Raw genomic sequence first — 18,019 nt, forward strand, 5'->3', positions numbered from 1 at the left:
TGCAATTTTGTAGACCTTGGTCAGTCAATTCTGACCAAAAGAAAAAAACAACACACTTGATTGGAAGAGTATTGCTCTGCTGCTACTCTGCAGTTCTTATATTCTATAAGTCATTATGTGAGTATGATGATTTGTAAGTTATTTAGCGTCAGATGTGTTGAGTTATTAGCTTGTTAATGGATGGTTTCAGCGGCTTTGCTTGTAGGTGCTTCTCGCAGCGAAGGGTTCCTTTTAGTTAAATGATTAATTTAGAAATGAAAGTGGTTTTAATGCGGCGAGTAGTGATGTAAATGAGTCCAGTTCACTTGGGAGCTTGCTCACTTTACAGCCAAGCTTCTCTCTGTTCTGAGTCTTGCATTAGCACATCATGTTTCATTTAATAGCTTGCTTCTTCAGAGACTCACAAATTGCTGCTAAACAATACTGACAGGCGGGCGCTCCAGCCGTCCTTATACTGTTAACGAAGTAGATCACGTTTGAATAATATGTTGTAGAAATTTAAATGGAATGAAGCAAGGTCTCAAGAGCTCATTGTTAACCGACTGTGTTTAATTATTGCAGCACTTGCAGCTAGACTTACTGCCTTGTGGAGGCTCAGAACATGATGTTCAAGGATGTGATTTATTCTAATCTGCTGCATTGCATTCAGAGCGCTGGGAGGTGTTTGGGCTCCAGAGAGACACGCGTTCTGTTTACAGTCGTGTGTACCAGAACCTACTTACCAACCAATCTGGCAGCTCTTATCAGCCTTTCAACAAGTCGATCTGGTTTGCGAGTCTGTGAATGTGGGGAGGTTTTTGTCAGCCTGCAATTACTGAAAGTGGAAGTGAGTTTTGGAGAGACTCCCGTTTAAATATGGTTTTATAGCTCTGTAACTTGATGGTTTGGGAAGATTTGAGTAGATGAGATAGATTAGTAAAGCTGATGGGTTATACTTGCTTTTAAAAGCTAATGATTGAATTCTCTCTACTTGTAATCCACTAACAATGTGCTGTGGCTGTTCTTGTCTTTATTCATGTAGTGAAAGGAACTGGAACTCAGGACAACAAAGTAAATAATGCTGGAGTGTGATAGCACTGAATTGTTGCCCATGAAGCACAGAAGTTAGTTTTTAATCCCATGTCTGTTGTGTCTCTCAAAGAATTCTTGTGCTGGGGGTAGAACACAGTCAGCTCTGTCTCAAGAACTCACCTTCTGCCTTGGCAAAGCTCAAATGTCCACATACATTTGAGGGAGAAAACAAAATGCTTTTGAATAAAGTATACTTTCTTCTTGGTAAAACTGATGTTACTACAGAGGCTATTACAAATTTTGTAAAGTGAGTTGATTATTTGGGGTGGCGCATCTTGTTCTCGTCCAAAGTCTGGTTTAAAACTTCCTAAAGCTAATTGTGATATATGTCTTGGCGACAGAGTTAAATTACCTTATTAGCCTGAGTAGTCGGTCGCTTTATGACAAATTATGTGCAGGTAGTTTTATGTTACAGTAGAACCATCTTTATTAATTTGTAAATATGCTACTAGTAGTTTATGATCTGTGAGATAAGAGGATATTTTAAAGACTTTTCTTGGGCAGAGTTTGGTAACTCGGCCTTGCTGGGTGTGCTTAACAGGGTAGTACCAGCGTGAATACCTGTTTGTCGCAGTGTATGTGCTGAGTAATCGTGGTTGTGCTGTGTGTGCCCCAGGTGCGGGAGATGGCAGCGACCACGCTGAGCGGGCTCCTGCAGTGCAGCTTCCTGGCCATGGACGCGCCCATGCAGACCCACTTCGAGCAGCTCTGCAAGATGAGCTTGCCCAAGAAGAGGAAGCGAGACGTGGGCTCTGCCGTGGATACCATTCCTTCTGGTGGTAAGGAAATTGCTTTGGACACTAAAACCCTGGGTGTTGGTAGCGGGTTAGCAAGGAGTATTTTGTGCTACACATAAATGTTTATTCTGCAAGTGCTCTGAATGGAATAGGATTTGTTCTATGGTCAAGCGGTGTTTAGAAAATGAACATAGACCCAGAGAAACATGGGGCCTGTTGCCCACGCAAAGGATTTTCTCCCTAAGCATTTATAAACCTTAATGGCAAACGACTTGTCCTGATGTACATGATTGTTCGTGTATGCAGTGCAGATCCTAATCCTTGTTAAGTGCTTCGAGAATTTAATTTACAGAGTAAATCACAGAACGTTAGGGATTAGAAGGGACCTCAAAAGATCATGAATAAGAATACACTACTATAGAAAAAAAAAAAGCTTTTTTATTATGTATTTCCATGTGGAACTAGTTTATTACTTTCCTTTGACCCAGAAGGGCCGGATTTCCATATTGTCAGATAGTTTGGTATTTGAGAAAACATTCTCCATGCAGAAATAGGAAACAGTGGAGATGTAGTTCGTGAGCTGTTCACCAAGAGAAATATTCTTAGAGAAGGAAGCTCATTTGAAAGGTTTATAAAGTATACAGCAGGTTATTTTTTTTACATATTCTGGCATTAGAAATGAAAAATAGAAATCACTGCCTGAATTTATGATTCTGTGTAAGAAAGCAAAAGCAGTTTTGAGATCCATACACTCGTGCGAATTAATTTGACTAAACGGTCTGTAGAAGGTAGAGCTCTCCCTACTGTGGCAGAGCTGGGTAGTTGGTTGGTTTTAATTCAGGGTCAAAACTCAAGATTAGGATCAGTACGTTATCCTAATTAGATCACCTCGTGTAATATATAGACTCATCAGTCACTCCCATCAGTTAAAATAGCCGTGTTTTCCCTGAGAACCAGTTTGAATTTTGGCTGTGTGGTGCAGGAACGTCTTAGACGAGGTCATTGACCCCGCAGATGTCAATGAACGTCGTGTAATTGCAGATCTGGTGAAGCGCCACGCGGGTGTGCTGGGGCTCAGCGCCTGCATCCTGTCCAGCCCCTACGACGTCCCCACCTGGATGCCACAGCTGCTCATGGACCTCAGCGCCCACCTCAACGATCCGCAGCCCATCGAGGTAGGAATACTTACAGCACTTCTAGAATACGCTCGACTCCGTTCCCCTTTCCTAGAAATAAATAGGAAGCTATTAAGAAACTTGCTGCTTTTTATTAAATGGTTCCACATACATTTTAAGTCACAAACTGTTTTTAAGTATTTTGTTTGGTAGTTCTGTTCTTGCTTTTGAATTTAAAGCATAAACGGAAAGCTGCAACAATTATACCATTAAAAATGTCACTTTTGTGCACGCCATTCTAGAAAACACCAACCTGAACCAAAAAAATCACTCATTTTTAAAACAAGGTTTTATAAGCAGCCGTAGAAACAAGCTTTTAATTCAAATAGTTGCCTTTAACTCCCTGGGGTTTTTTTACCTCTGTCTGATCAGTTTTGTTGAGCTTTGCTGTGTTAACCAGAGCAGTGAGCTTCTGGCTCAAGAATTCCTTACATGTACAAACATTTGGCTATGGTGTGCTGGACTGAATCAAGGAAATGAACTGATTGCACTTCTCTTTTGTTAATATGATAATAATCTTAAGTATTTTTATATCAGAAGATAGTTTTTCTCTGATTTGTTTCTTGTGTGCACTTTACGTGCACTATTCCTCGCTCTTTGAGACTCAAACCATTGGTTTGAAATAAGGCAAAGGAAGAGGGGGAAAGCATTGCACTTACACTTTATAAGAATCTATTAACTCTTTCACACTCAAATTGTAGGTCAAAGGATCCTTTTTATAAGAATGTTGCAGTCCTGACACTAGTCAAAAGCCTTTAACTAGACTCATAAAACTCAGAACACTGGGGAACTGGGCTGAATTCTGCAGAACCTTTGTAACTGCTCAAACACTACGCTCTACTCAGCAATACTTTTATTATATTCAACGTTTATTTTGCCACGGAACTTAAATCCATAAGTGATAGAGATCAATACTGATTGTCTGCCGTGCAGATGACTGTGAAAAAGACGCTGTCGAATTTCCGGAGGACCCACCACGACAACTGGCAGGAGCACAAACAGCAGTTCACGGACGACCAGCTGCTCGTGCTGACCGACCTCTTGGTGTCCCCCTGCTACTATGCATAGGTAGGTAAGATGATTTGGTTTGACATCCATTGACACCAACATTGGGCTTAGGAAATGCCTACACCACGAGGCAGTCATTTATTTTGAATTCTGTCTTCTTTCTTTTCAGGTTTCTCCTGGAAAAACGAGGCTGTAGGAACACTTCTGCACAATAAAGGAAGCTCAAAGAAATGTATCGCGTAGAAAACTTTGCGTTGGGAATACTGATGCCTAATCAAAACCACTTTTAAATACAAACTTAAAGACCTGGTTCTATTCAAAAAGAACTTCACCTCCCCGGGAGCAGCCGTGGGTTTGTCACGAGCCCCTTGGCCCTGGCCTGCACCACACACCAGTCTCGTTCCTGCTTTCACGCACACCGCGACTTACCCTGCACATTTCTCACCCTCTTTTCCTGACCCTCCTTCCCAGCTGTTCGACATGAGTCGTGCAGCCCCAACGCGTGCTGCAAACCGGAATGTTCTCAGTGAAGCTCTCCAGTTCTGCCGATGCAACTTGTCTCCTGGTCAGCGTGCGCACCAGGAACCTCTCTCAGAGTTTATTTTTCAGTACTTGGATCTGAGCGCCCGTCGGGCTCTGTATCATCCGGTCCACCTCAGGGCAGGGTTGCCTTTTTGTATCTTCCTCATCAACATGTAAATAGCTGCTGATCTCTGGGCAGGACAAAGCGCGGGGAGGGAAAGCTCTTGCTGCCTGGCCAGGTCTTCATAGACAGCTTGACCACGCGTGGAATAAAAAATCTCTGATTATCTGCGTATTTTTAAGGGTGAAAGACTATGGGTGTTTCCACATAATTAGAGCCCACAGCTATCAAATTATGGACTATCGAGTGATGGTTGAATCCACGGAATGAAACGTATGCACAAGTGTGAAAAGGCACTGAGTGGCTGGCTCTTTAACAGCACGCTCTCATGCAGGCTGTCGCTGTTTGAAGATCGTGGGAGCTCTGCGTTGTTTTGCCTGCAGCTTTGTTCAGAGACTGGTATCTATTGGCTATTTAATGACGTTTAATATGTGTTACATAGTTGTAAAAGACTGTATAAATTGTAGAGGCATTGCATTGACGAGACATTGTACAGTTTGCAACCTTTTACATAACACCATTGTGAGATTAATTTGTAAAGATTCATACTTAGATGTTAATACGGTAGTAGTTCTGGCTTTTGTATCAAATCAAATGCCATTATTAGTTTTTTAAATTATTTTTCTTTAACAGAATATCTCTCTGTGTCCGAAAGGCGGAAGTTTTGCTTTGGTTTTCTCGTATCTCATTATTACTATGTCTCCTTCAGATTTTAACGCAACACTTGTGGCCATCTCTAAAGGCTGACATCACATATTCCGGTGTGATTAGCTCATAGGATGTGAGGTACATTGGAATAACTCATCCAGTGGTGTGTGTTTCAAGCTTCCACGCGATCCTGCAGGAGCACTGCCCCACGGGAGCCATGTAGGCGCCGAGTGTGAGCCATTCCAAGCACAGCCATGTCCCGCTGCGGTATGTAACGAGTGGCAGCGCACACGTGTAACCACTGTATAGCGTAGTGCCAAAATTATTATTTCGATTGTGTACGTAGTTGAAGACCCAATAAATGGACTGTTTGTAACATCTGCATTTTTTGGGTGTTTCTAAAGCGGGAATTTCTCCTTTAGAGCATATCACTCAGGGTGGTTTACTGTGCTTTTTGTATGAGGCATGTTTGTGGGATTTGGCAGCGGGTTAAGGCAGCACTGAGGATTAATTAAAGATGTAGTTCTAATGGTTGGGAAACCACCTTTTATATTTACATAAAAGTATCTTGTACCTGGTTAGACTTGTCAAAAACCTTATTAACTTCTGAGAAGTACACTTAAAGTTGCAAAAACTAGTTTGAAGTTTGATTTTTGCTGATAGAATTAAAGAAAAAAGAACTTAATGGCAAGCGTTTGCTGCGAAGAATCATCTTCAAAGGATGTGTTGGCTGGTTACCTGATGGAGCTGATATTGTATGTGCTGTTTTGCCTACACTAAGGGCAGCTGCTTATAGGATCCAGTATTAGTTTCCTATGCTGATATTGTATGTGCTGTTTTGCCTACACTAAGGGCAGCTACGTATAGGATCCAGTATTAGTTTCCTACGCTGATATTGTATGTGCTGTTTTGCCTACACTAAGGGCAGCTGCTTATAGGATCCAGTATTAGTTTCCTATGCTGAGAAGGTAGGAATTTTAAGTTTTTCATCAAATACTGCAACTTGATGGCTACTTGTGTGGTAAATATCATCAAAACTTCACACTGTTGTAGAAAAACATCTTGGGAACACAATTTCTCCTTATGCAGTAGGAACTCCAAGACTGAACAATATTTGAGAAGCTGGATGGTACTTCAGAGCACTGGGTTTTTTAATGAATTAAAGGAAAGGCTTGAGAGTGCTGCAAAGAAAGAGTTAACATCCTAGGGCCTTGTGCTGCACAAGTTGTTGCGGTTGTTATTCTTGCTTTACAAAACTGAGACTGATTTCTTCCCCAAACTCCGGCTGTTGTTCAGGACAGGGGTAGGTGCTGTGCCAAAGGGGTTGTGCAGTGTTGTGTTCCCATGGCGATCTGGTTTGTGTGAGCTCGTCCCCTGGCTCCTGTGCTGCTGCGTGCGAACAAGCAAACCCAAAGGGCTTTGCAGAGAAGGTGCAGCGTGCAAAACTCTGCCTTCGGTGTTGCCGATTGTCAGGATTTGGCCTGGGGCAGGTGTTTGGGGCCTCAAAGCCCCGAGTGCTCGGCTGTTGACTTGGTACCTCTCCATTCGGAGAGACGTGGGAGAAACTGTAGGAAAAAAGGGATTAAACCCCAAGTGTGTGCTGCTCCAGCGCTTTGCACGGTGCAGGCTGGTGCGGCTGCACAGGGGGTTTGCACAACTGCAAACAGGGGTTGTGACTGTCAGTCGCGGTCTGTGTCCTCACCGAGGGTCTCAGTGCCGTGTGTCTGTCCGTGTGTCCTCACCGAGGGTCTCAGTGCCGTGTGTCTGTCCGTGTGTCCTCGCTGAGGGTCTCAGTGCCGTGTGTCTGTCTGTGTGGCCTCACCGAGGGTCTCAGTGCCGTGTGTCTGTCCGTGTGTCCTCGCTGAGGGTCTCAGTGCCGTGTGTCTGTCTGTGTGGCCTCACCGAGGGTCTCAGTGCCGCGTGTCTGTCTGTGTGTCCTCACTGAGGGTCTCAGTGCCGTGTGTCTGTCCATGTGTCCTTACCGAGGGTCTCAGTGCCGTGTGTCTGCGTTGTCGGTGTGTCCTCACTGAGGGTCTCAGTGCCGTGTGTCTGTCTGTGTGGCCTCACCGAGGGTCTCAGTGCCGTGTGTCTGTCCGTGTGTCCTCGCTGAGGGTCTCAGTGCCGTGTGTCTGTCTGTGTGGCCTCACCGAGGGTCTCAGTGCCGCGTGTCTGTCTGTGTGTCCTCACTGAGGGTCTCAGTGCCGTGTGTCTGTCCGTGTGTCCTTACCGAGGGTCTCAGTGCCGTGTGTCTGCGTTGTCGGTGTGTCCTTACTGAGGGTCTCAGTGCCGTGTGTCTGTCCGTGTGTCCTCACTGAGGGTCTCAGTGCCGTGTGTCTGTCTGTGTGTCCTTACCGAGGGTCTCAGTGCCGTGTGTCTGTCCGTGTGTCCTCACTGAGGGTCTCAGTGCCGTGTGTCTGTCCGTGTGTCCTTACCGAGGGTCTCAGTGCCGTGTGTCTGTCAGTGCTGTCCGTGTGTCCTTACCGAGGGTCTCAGTGCCGTGTGTCTGTCAGTGCTGTCTGTGTGTCCTTACCGAGGGTCTCAGTGCCGTGTGTCTGTCAGTGCTGTCCGTGTGTCCTTACCGAGGGTCTCAGTGCCGTGTGTCTGTCTGTGTGTCTGTCTGTGTGTCTGTCTGTGTGTCTGTCTGTGTGTCTGTCTGTGTGTCTGTCTGTGTGTCTGTCCGTGTGTCCTTACCGAGGGCCTCAGTGCCGTGTGTCTGTCTGTGTGTCTGTCTGTGTGTCTGTCTGTGTGTCTGTCTGTGTGTCTGTGTGTCTGTCCGTGTGTCCTTACCGAGGGCCTCAGTGCCGTGTGTCTGTGTGTCTGTCTGTGTGTCTGTCTGTGTGTCTGTCTGTGTGTCTGTGTGTCTGTCCGTGTGTCCTTACCGAGGGCCTCAGTGCCGTGTGTCTGTGTGTCTGTCTGTGTGTCTGTCTGTGTGTCTGTCTGTGTGTCTGTCTGTGTGTCTGTCTGTGTGTCTGTCTGTGTGTCTGTCTGTGTGTCCTTACCGAGGGTCTCAGTGCCGTGTGTCTGTCTGTGTGTCTGTCTGTGTGTCTGTCTGTGTGTCTGTCTGTGTGTCCTTACCGAGGGTCTCAGTGCCGTGTGTCTGTCTGTGTGTCCTTACCGAGGGTCTCAGTGCCGTGTGTCTGTCTGTCCGTGTGTCTGTCCGTGTGTCTGTCCGTGTGTCTGTCCGTGTGTCTGTCCGTGTGTCTGTCCGTGTGTCTGTCCGTGTGTCCTTACCGAGGGTCTCAGTGCCGTGTGTCTGTCCGTGTGTCTGTCCGTGTGTCTGTCCGTGTGTCTGTCAGTGTGTCTGTCTGTGTGTCTGTCTGTGTGTCTGTCTGTGTGTCTGTCCGTGTGTCTGTCTGTGTGTCTGTCCGTGTGTCCTTACCGAGGGTCTCAGTGCCGTGTGTCTGTCTGTGTGTCTGTCTGTGTGTCTGTCTGTGTGTCTGTCTGTGTGTCTGTCTGTGCGTCCTTACCGAGGGTCTCAGTGCCGTGTGTCTGTCCGTGTGTCTGTCCGTGTGTCTGTCCGTGTGTCTGTCCGTGTGTCTGTCCGTGTGTCTGTCTGTGTGTCCTTACCGAGGGTCTCAGTGCCGTGTGTCTGTCCGTGTGTCTGTCCGTGTGTCCTTACCGAGAGTCTCAATGCCGTGTGTCTGTGTGTCTGTCCGTGTGTCCTTACCGAGGGTCTCAGTGCCGTGTGTCTGTCCGTGTGTCTGTCCGTGTCTCAGTGCCGTGTGTCTGTCCGTGTGTCCTTACCGAGGGTCTCAGTGCCGTGTGTCTGTCCGTGTGTCCTTACCGAGGGTCTCAGTGCCGTGTGTCTGTCCGTGTGTCTGTCCGTGTGTCTGTCCGTGTGTCTGTCCGTGTGTCTGTCCGTGTGTCTGTCCGTGTGTCCTTACCGAGGGTCTCAGTGCCGTGTGTCTGTCTGTGTGTCTGTCTGTGTGTCCTTACCGAGGGTCTCAGTGCCGTGTGTCTGTCTGTCTGTGTGTCTGTCCGTGTGTCCTTACCGAGGGTCTCAGTGCCGTGTGTCTGTCCGTGTGTCTGTCCGTGTGTCTGTCCGTGTGTCCTTACCGAGGGTCTCAGTGCCGTGTGTCTGTCCGTGTGTCTGTCCGTGTGTCCTCACCGAGGGTCTCAGTGCCGTGTGTCTGTCCGTGTGTCTGTCCGTGTGTCCTCACCGAGGGTCTCAGTCCCGTGTGTCTGTCCGTGTGTCTGTCCGTGTGTCTGTCCGTGTGTCCTCACCGAGGGTCTCAGTGCCGTGTGTCTGTCCGTGTGTCTGTCCGTGTGTCTGTCCGTGTGTCTGTCCGTGTGTCTGTCCGTGTGTCTGTCCGTGTGTCCTCACTGAGGGTCTCAGTGCCGCGTGTCTGTCCGTGTGCCCTTACCGAGGGTCTCAGTGCCGTGTGTCCGCGCTGTCCGGCTGTGTGTCCGCGCTGTCCGTGTGTCCCCGCACACGCCGTCTCCCCGCAGCTCTTGCCCGGCGGCCGCACCGGCGCTCCCGGGGGCTGCAGCCCCGTCCCTGCGGCCGCGCAGCCGGCGGCCCGGGCCCCGCAGCCCCGCGGCGGCCCGGCCTGGATCGGCCCTTTTCCGACGCGCATCGCGGAGCGGGCGGGGGCCGGAGCGGCCGGGCCGGGCGGCCATGGCGGGCGGGCGGCGCCAGGCGGGGCAGCCCCGCGGGCCCGTGCGTGCCGCCCGCCCCCGGCTGGGCCCGCCCCGGCCGCGGCCGCGCTGAGCGGGCGGGGATGGAGGCGGCGGGGCCGCTGCCGGCGGGGGGCGAGGAGGAGCCCCCCGGGCCCTCGCTGCTGCCGCCGGGCGGGAACGGGAGCGGCAGCGGCAGCGGCGGCGCGGAGCTGCGCTCGGGGACGCACGGAGCCACCGTGGCGGCCTGCGCCTCCCTGCTGGCGCCCGTCTTCTGCCTGGGCTCCTACGGCAACCTCATCGTGCTGCTGTCCTTCTTCGACCCGGCCCTCAGGAAATTCAGGACCAACTTCGACTTCATGATCCTCAACCTCTCCTTCTGCGACCTCTTCATCTGCGGCGTGGCCGCCCCCATGTTCGCCTTCATCCTCTTCTTCGGCTCGGCCCGCGACATCCCGGGCGCCTTCTGCTTCACCTTCCACCTCACCAGCTCCGGCTTCATCATCATGTCTCTGAAGACGGTGGCGGTCATCGCGCTGCACCGGCTGCGCATGGTGCTGGGGAGGCAGCCGCACCGCGCCGCCTCCTTCCCCTGCACGCTGCTGCTCACCCTGCTCCTCTGGGCCACCAGCTTCACCCTGGCCACCTTGGCCACCCTCCAGACCCGCAGCTCGCGCCTCTGCCTGCCCATGTCCAGCCTGGCCGGCGGCGAGGGCAAGATCATCCTCTACCTCTACGTCACCGACTTCATCTGCTGCGTGGCCGTGGTGTCCGTCTCCTACGTGATGATCGCGCAGGCCCTGCGCAGGAACGCCCGGGCGCGGCGGCGCCCGCCCGCGGTGGCCGTGGACGCGTCCAGACCGCAGCCCTTCGCGGTGCCCGGGGAGGCCGTGCCCGCCCTGTACCGCAACCAGAGCTGCGGCAAGCCGCCGCACGGCCACGCCAAGCACCCCGGCCCCGCGCCGCCCGCCGCGCAGCTCCCGCTCGTGTCGGCCGTCAACCTGTCCGCGGGCAAGGACTCCAGGGCCGTGGTGACGTGCGTGGTCATCGTGCTGTCCGTCCTGGTCTGCTGCCTGCCCCTGGGCGTCTCCTTGGTGCAGGACGTGCTGTGCAGCAGCGGCGGCTTTGTTCTCTACCAGTTCGAGCTCTGTGGGTTTACCCTCATCTTTTTCAAATCTGGATTAAATCCTTTTATATATTCCCGCAACAGCGCCGGACTTCGGCGGCGGGTCCTCTGGTGCCTGCAGTACGTGGCCCTCGTCTTTTTCTGCTGCAAGCAGAAGACGAGGCTGCGGGCCATGGGCAAAGGCAGCTTGGAAGTCAACAGGAACAAGTCGTCCCACCACGAGACCAATTCAGCTTACATGTTGTCTCCGAAACCTCAGAAGAAGCTGGTGGACCAAGGCTGTGGCCTGAGTCACTCCAAGGAGAGCGTGCTGAGCCCCAAGGCGTCCGTGGGGCACCAGCACTACGCGCAGAGCAGCTCGACCCCCATGAACACCCGCATCGAGCCCTATTACAGCATCTACAACAGCAGCCCGTCCCAGGAGGTCAGCACCCCCAACAGCCTGCAGCCCGGGAACTCCACCTTCGGCTTTGCCAAGTCCTACATCGCCATGCACTATCACACCGCGGGCGAGCTGGGCCGCGACCGCCACGCCAGGCCGATCCCGGTGCCCTCGGTGTGACCGCGCACAGCGCTCCGCTCCGGCCGCTCCGGAGCGTCCCCTGCGCTGGGTCATAACTCTGAACTCAGCGACGCGGAACTGCTGCCACGTTAAGAAATGCCGCTAAGGTCAATATCCAGCTATTCGCATTTGAAGTGAACGCTGGGATATTCTTGTATTTCTTTGGCACGTCAAAAACGGTGGTGTTTTCAGTTTGTATTTAGAATTGTTACGTGAGGATGTTTTTATTGCTAAATTTTGCTGCTGGACAAGTGAAAACCGGTAAGCACTATGAGGCAGAGTGTCTCGGAGAACCATCTGAGGTTCTGCCACAAGTATTACCTGTTAAATTGCGTATTTGCTGTGTTTCCGAGAAGGGAGAATTAGGAGGATGGTTGGTATTACAACGCTTACGTTTAACCTCTTGGCTTGCAGAAGGCTGAACGAACCGCTGGTAGCAATAACAAAAGTCCCTTTTGTTTGCAGGGTGAAATCCTGGTTCTGTTGAGGTAGATGGCGACACTTGCATGAACTTGAGCCGAGGTCGAGGATTTCAGCCCTGGCTTCCTAAGCTGGACAAAGCGTTTTACAAAGTGTTGTGGTGCCGCTTCTGAGAAGTGTCCCGGCGCTCTCGTCAGCCTCTGAAGTAAACGTGTTCATTTCCAGTGTGCATTTAAGCATCGATGGCGTTACACATCCAAAAATCATCTATTTGGAGAAGTATTTGACATCTGGTAGAAATAACTGTGCAAGACCTAACCGTGGGTTGTACCCGAGGATAACGATGAGTATTGCAATATTATAGCACCGATACACTATTAGTAGCGTGGTCGCCTCTGGAATGTTCTGATTTGTGAACCGTTACGCAAAGAGGAGCGTCCTGGTTGCTTTTCGCTGCGTGAGTTGTATAAAGCAGGATGGGGTTTGGCCGCGATGTCCCTGACAGGCAGAACGAACAGCTCTAATGTTTTTAAACGACCGCCTAACAAGAGCACTACAAGGTTTTGAGCTTTTCTTAAGAAGCCAAACATCACTTTGATTTAAAGATGAATAACCTGGTTACTTAGGAACTTCATCTGTTGGTCTGCGCCGTGAGCAAATAACACAAGTTAAATATGTTTTTTATAAATCCGATGGTTTGTGTTGTGTCGTATATTGTGGGAATTGCTTATGAAACGGAAGCGTTTGCATTCCTGACAGTTGTTGCTGTGAGAGGCCACATCTATCTTTTCAAATTCATTTTAATTAATTTTGAATAACCCAAGACCGCTTTCTTGCAATAAAATGGATGTGAACAACTTTCTAATACAAACGTGTAACTGAAATTATTTCCGCAAGTCTTTTTGTTCTCTGCGCAGATGTTTTTCCCTATAAACGAGTAACACGGTTCTAGTTTGGAAGGAAAAATACGTGACATTTTGTCTCGACCTGGATGTTCTGGGCAGTAATTGCACTTTCAATGGAGGGGCTGTGGGGCAGAACCAACAGCAGCTGCGAGGTGGAGGGATGGGAGGATGTGCATTAGAACTGGTTTTAACAGCAAGCGGTGCTAGTTCTGGGCTTTGCTGCGCGTGTGTACGACTCCCGCTGTGCTTTTGGTGCGCATCGCCCGAGTTTCAGCACACGGGAGAGCATTCAATCCCTCACACCTTGTTCACAAAAGTAATTTGCTTCGAGCATTTGTGCAGGAGCAGCTTTGGGGTGGGAGGGGGTTTTATTGCCTTTATGTGGCGTATAAAACTCACTCCAATTCGTTAACGTCAGCGGCTGACGCAGCAAGCTGGCTCTTTATTGTCTAGTTGTTTAGTTTAATCTGCAATTATTAAACATTTTAGTCTGATTTCCCCCACCAGTTACTTAAACGCAGCGATGCGGCCGCGTGGATTTGCAATTGCATCCCTTCAGCAAGTCAGGCTTTAACCTTTTCTCACTAAACCTGGCTGTTGTCGTAGGTTGTGTTCTACGCGTACACCAGAACCAGAACTACACCCTCACCTCGGAGCGACGGCGCTTTTCGCTACCATCACCTCAAACGCACAGTGTGACCTGAGCTGTTCTTCCTTTCAGGTGACATGCACAGCGTTTCAAGGAATAGCTGCAGGGAGAAAAATGCTGTTTGTGAGTGCCGCGGGCTCAGCCCTTGGCATAACAGATTATTTATCATGGGGAATAACGCGCAGGCCACAAACGGCTCCGGCCGCCCGGCACACAGCAGCCCTTGCAGCAGGTAAGCACGGAAACGCTTTTATTTGCCCGCGGACCTCCCTAGCGCGTTGTCCCGTCTCTCACTCCATCTCGTAGGCGTCCCGAGCGGACCCGTTTTCGGCTCGCACCAGCGGCTCGTTGGTTGTTTTCAAGACGGCTTCCAGCTGGCGCCAGAACATCTTCTGTTTGTGCTCCTGGGGGCTCCACTTGAGGTAGGTTTTCCTCTTGAGCAGCTTCCTGAGCTTGCTGAACCTCTGCGGCACGCTGTCGGCCGGCAGCTCCTCCAGCACGATCATGATGAGGGAATCCTGGTTTTCGTTCAGGACGCGGTGCTCGGCGAAATACAGCTCATACTGACACCAGCAGCTGTTCACAAAGCTGGGAGAGAGGACGAAAAGCACCTTGTGGCTGTTCTCTATGCAGTAAAAAATGTTCCCGAGCACAGGGTGCCCCGGTTTGAAGTCCCTCTCGTGGTAACATATCCTGAATCCGTCGGCTTCCAGCTTCTCCAGCAGATACTCCTTGGTCCAGCCGGCGTCTTGCTCGCTGTACGAAACGAAGGCGTCGAAGAGCTTGTTCTCGGGCCGCTTCTCGTACTGCCGGCGCTTCGCCATGCACCAGTACCAGCCCATGCGGACGTACCAGAGCCCGTGGAAGCGCCAGCAGAGCGCGGCGAGCAGCAGCGCCAGCAGCGCGGCCGCGCCGGCCGTGACGCCCAGCTGCAGGCCCAGCGAGCAGCGCAGCAGCGTCAGGTCGCTGCGCTCCACCAGCCGGCCCCGCCGGCGCGGGGGGAAGCTGCACCGCAGCGCCTCGCGGCCCCGGATCCGCAGCCCGGGGCGCCGCATGTAGACGTTCACAAACCAGTACAGGTCGCAGTTGCAGAAGAAATGCTTGCCTTGGACGGTTAAGACGCTCAGGCTGGTCAGCGGGCCAAAAGTGTCCTCCACGATGGTGGTGATGGCGTTGTTGCTGATGTCCAACTCGAGCAGGGAGACCGGGAGGGAGCCGCGCTGGAGGAACGAGATCTTGTTCCCCGATAAATTGAAGTACTTCAGCGCGGGAAGGGACTCCCCGAAGTGATCGGGGAGCTCCGCGATGAGGTTGTGGCTGCTGTCCAGGTTGGCGAGGGCAGGAAGGCGGCCGGCGGGCTCCACTCTGCTGATGAGGTTTCCAGAAACGTTCAGGTATTCGAGTTTCTCCAGGGCACCCGTTAGCGACAACACGGTCAGCTTGTTTTTACTAATATCGCATTCCGTTAAAGTCAACGGGAAATACTCAGGATGCATGTCCGTGATTTTATTGTTTTGAATATTAAACACCGTTAAGTTGGCGGCAGATTTAAAATGGGGGGGTATGACTTTAATCTCGCTGTTGCTCAGGTCGAGGTGCCGCAGGGAGGTGGGCAGCTCGGGGAGCGCGGAAATGCGGTTGCTGCTGAGATCCAAGAATAACAATTCTTGCATCGTGCCGGCAAACCATTCCGGCAGCTCCACGATGGAGCAGCTGGACATTTGCAGGTGTTTCACTCTCCCGGGGAGGCTTTCGATGGGCGTCCCGGCCTCGTTCCTCACAAGCGAAATGGCGTTAATGTGCACGGTTCCCGGGGGGAAGTCTGCGGCCACCTCCGGGGTTTCTGGGCGCACGGTGTAGATGAAGTGGTTTCCTTGAGCGTACATGTGTTCCAAGTTAGTCATTTTTTTAGCAAAATTGCGGGGTATTTGGCTTATGTTGGTGAAGGACAAATCGATGACCTGGATGGTTGAAGGGACGCACAGCGTGTCCAAGCTGTTTATGGGGTTGTTGCTGATGTTTAAAAACAAAAGCTTGCTGGAAGGGAACTTGCAGAACGACGAAGCGTCTAGAACGTTCATTGTTAATTTGTTGTAACTGGCGTCGATGGAGCGCACGTTTTTCATCGGCAGAAACAGGGCGAACAGCGACAGAAGATCCATTTGCAGGCCGCTGTGACTCATGTCGAGCTCCAGGATGCTCTCCAGCCGGGCCAGGCAGCGATCCTCATCCAGCATCGCCACCAGCTCGTCCTCGGAGAGCGCGCGGTGCGACAGGTCCAGCCGCCCGCCCGCCGGCGCCGCGCACGGATCGGCGTTTGGAGACGGCGCCACGTTCCCCTCCGCCCCGGGGGGGACGCGCCCCGTGCCCCGTCTGAGCCTCGCGGGAAGGGTCTTCGGGACAGACGGACGCTCCTCGGCGGGCGCAGGAGGCTCCAGAGCGGCCTCCGCGGATCTGCCAAAATACTCATAGAGCTGCAAAACCCCCGCGGCCTCGCGAGCGCGGTTGAGCTTCAGGGGGAGCGGCAGAGCCGCTGCAAGCAGGTTCTTGTCGTTAAATGATAAGTTCACAGACAGGAGGCTGGGCAGGCGCTCAAACGCGCCAGGCTCGATGTCCCGAATCTGGTTGTGGGAAAGGTCTAGAACTTCCAGCGCATCGAAACCTTCCAAGTCTCTCTTGGTTATTTTCTTGATGAGGTTATGTGAGAAATTGAGAGCTCTGGCCGTTTTGGGAGCTTGTGCCTCTGCTACAGAGGAGAGGTTTAAATAGCAGTAGGTGTAGGAGGGGGAGACAGAGGCTGTGGGTGTTCTCAGAGCTGGGAGCCCCTTTGCTCCGCTGAGTAAGAAAGAAATGAAGTAGAAACGAAAGCTTCCAATCAGGGGCTTCATCCTGCAGAAATCAAACGGAAAAACCCATCGTTGTAACATGCTCTATGCCAATAAGCACCCTTAAAAGAAGAATCCTAGTTTACTTGCAAGCACAGGAATTGTTTAATTAGTTGTACCTACGAATTCATTTTTATCTACATTTTAAAATGTCTTGCTCCGTTATTATTTTCAAGAGGCAATGCTAAAAGATGGTGTTGGAGAATCATTTGCAAGCAAGTGCTCCTCAGTTCAGATCACTGTAGCTGAATGATTTTTCAGTAGTCTGTATTTCTGTATTTTGTCTCCATTCCTCCCCCCAGTTCCTGAGCAGCCTTCGCAACAGCATCTTCCCCTTGCACCATCCCAAACGCACTTTTGACACCGCTGCTGGGTTTTCCGTCCCCGGTGCGCGACCAGCGGTGAGTCTGCGCTGCAAACCCAGAGGAACGCGGCGGCAGCTCCGTGTCAACCCCTTGGCGCTTCGCTCTGCCAGGGGTTGACCAGTGACCCTTTAGCTTTGCCTTTTGGAGCGAGGAAAAGGAGTAACTTTGCTTTGAGGTTGGGTGTGGGAGGCGGGAGAGGTGAGTGCCGCGCACGGCTCCCTTTGGGGCTGCCCCGTGGCTGGAGCTCGCTGCCCAGCTCCTCTCTGCCCATCACCGCTTCCCTCCCTGCTCCGCGTCTCTTATTTATGGCTTGAAAACTGCAGGTGAGCTCCCCTTTACCCTCACCATGCTCCCTTTTACCGCCCCAGACTGGGGCTGTCAAGTTTAACTGAAGAGAAGGGACCCCGAGACCCCCCGGACCGGGACCCCAGGACCCGCGTCCCCCCCGAGCACCCGCAGGAACCCGGGGAGCGGGTCCCCCGACCCACAGCTCCGTCCCAGCCGCCCCATCCTACCCGCTCTCCGCGCCGCTCCCGCCGGGACCTGCGGCCGCCACCGTCGCCTCTTGTAGCCCCGGGCAGGCGGGACCGCCCCCGGAGCCGCCCGGGGAATCCTCCGCCCTTCCCACCGCCCAGCGGAAAGCGGCTGGAGCTTGGATGTGTCCGGTGGCTTCGTGCCCACCCGAGTGCCACGGGTGGGTCTGGAGGCACCGAGCGCGGCCGCAGGCTGGGAAAAATCATTTATTCCCGCAACGTTTGGGGTGATTTCCTTAGGTGGGGAGGATTTTGTGCTGGTCTCCCGTGTGTGGATACAAGGTCCTGTGTGCCAGATGTGCCCCCGCCAGCTGAGCAATCAGACTTTCGTGCACTTTAGGGGAAAAAAATACCAGGGGATTTTCTCCGTGTTGCGTTTCCAGATGCGCTCTGCAGCCACTTCGGCTCGGGATGCGGCAGAAGGAAGTCGGCAGATTGCACAAGGTGTAGAGCGCTGCTGTCTGCCCCATTTTTTCCGGTATTGATTCTTTTTTTCCTGTGTTTTGTAACCGCCGGTGACTGGAAACTCTTGCAGCAGCCCAGACGCTCGTCCTGGGGGGCTGGAAGCCCCCAGGTTGTTTGTGCCACCGCCCTGGTCTGACTGGGCACTTCCTGCCCTGGCAGGTTCTGAGAATTGCCCTCAAGTCACTGTTTTTCAACAGATCCTGACTCGCT

General features: G+C 52.0%; 3 protein-coding genes across 5 annotated transcripts in view; 2 read left to right on the forward strand and 1 right to left on the reverse strand.

The window, feature by feature from the left end:
* Nucleotides 1–5,642, forward strand: part of PSME4 (proteasome activator subunit 4) — a 46,373-nt gene extending 40,731 nt beyond the window's left edge. For all 3 annotated transcript variants that reach the window (XM_080341662.1, XM_080341663.1, XM_080341664.1), the window contains 4 exons: nucleotides 1,688–1,850; nucleotides 2,850–2,983; nucleotides 3,917–4,051; nucleotides 4,161–5,642. In XM_080341662.1, the coding sequence (XP_080197788.1) occupies nucleotides 1,688–1,850; nucleotides 2,850–2,983; nucleotides 3,917–4,051 (432 nt within the window). In that variant the 3' untranslated portion in view covers nucleotides 4,161–5,642. The remainder of the gene's footprint in view (nucleotides 1–1,687; nucleotides 1,851–2,849; nucleotides 2,984–3,916; nucleotides 4,052–4,160) is intronic.
* A 4,358-nt stretch (nucleotides 5,643–10,000) lies between these two features.
* On the forward strand, nucleotides 10,001–11,587 carry GPR75 (G protein-coupled receptor 75; the record flags this gene model as incomplete). Its single annotated transcript, XM_080341513.1, has 1 exon — nucleotides 10,001–11,587. The coding sequence occupies exon 1, from the start codon at nucleotides 10,004–10,006 to the stop codon at nucleotides 11,585–11,587; it is 1,584 nt and encodes a 527-aa protein (XP_080197639.1). The 5' UTR covers nucleotides 10,001–10,003.
* A 2,264-nt stretch (nucleotides 11,588–13,851) lies between these two features.
* On the reverse strand, nucleotides 13,852–17,441 carry LOC308039284 (toll-like receptor 2 type-1; the record flags this gene model as incomplete). Its single annotated transcript, XM_080342479.1, has 2 exons — nucleotides 17,327–17,441; nucleotides 13,852–16,450 (listed from the first exon to the last, which is right to left on the reverse strand). The coding sequence occupies exon 2, from the start codon at nucleotides 16,447–16,449 to the stop codon at nucleotides 13,852–13,854; it is 2,598 nt and encodes an 865-aa protein (XP_080198605.1). The 5' UTR covers nucleotide 16,450; nucleotides 17,327–17,441.
* Between the last annotated feature and the right edge of the window lie 578 nt (nucleotides 17,442–18,019).

Source organism: Nesoenas mayeri (genome assembly GCF_963082525.1).
Source record: "Nesoenas mayeri genome assembly, chromosome: 3".
Lineage (NCBI taxonomy): Eukaryota > Metazoa > Chordata > Aves > Columbiformes > Columbidae > Nesoenas > Nesoenas mayeri.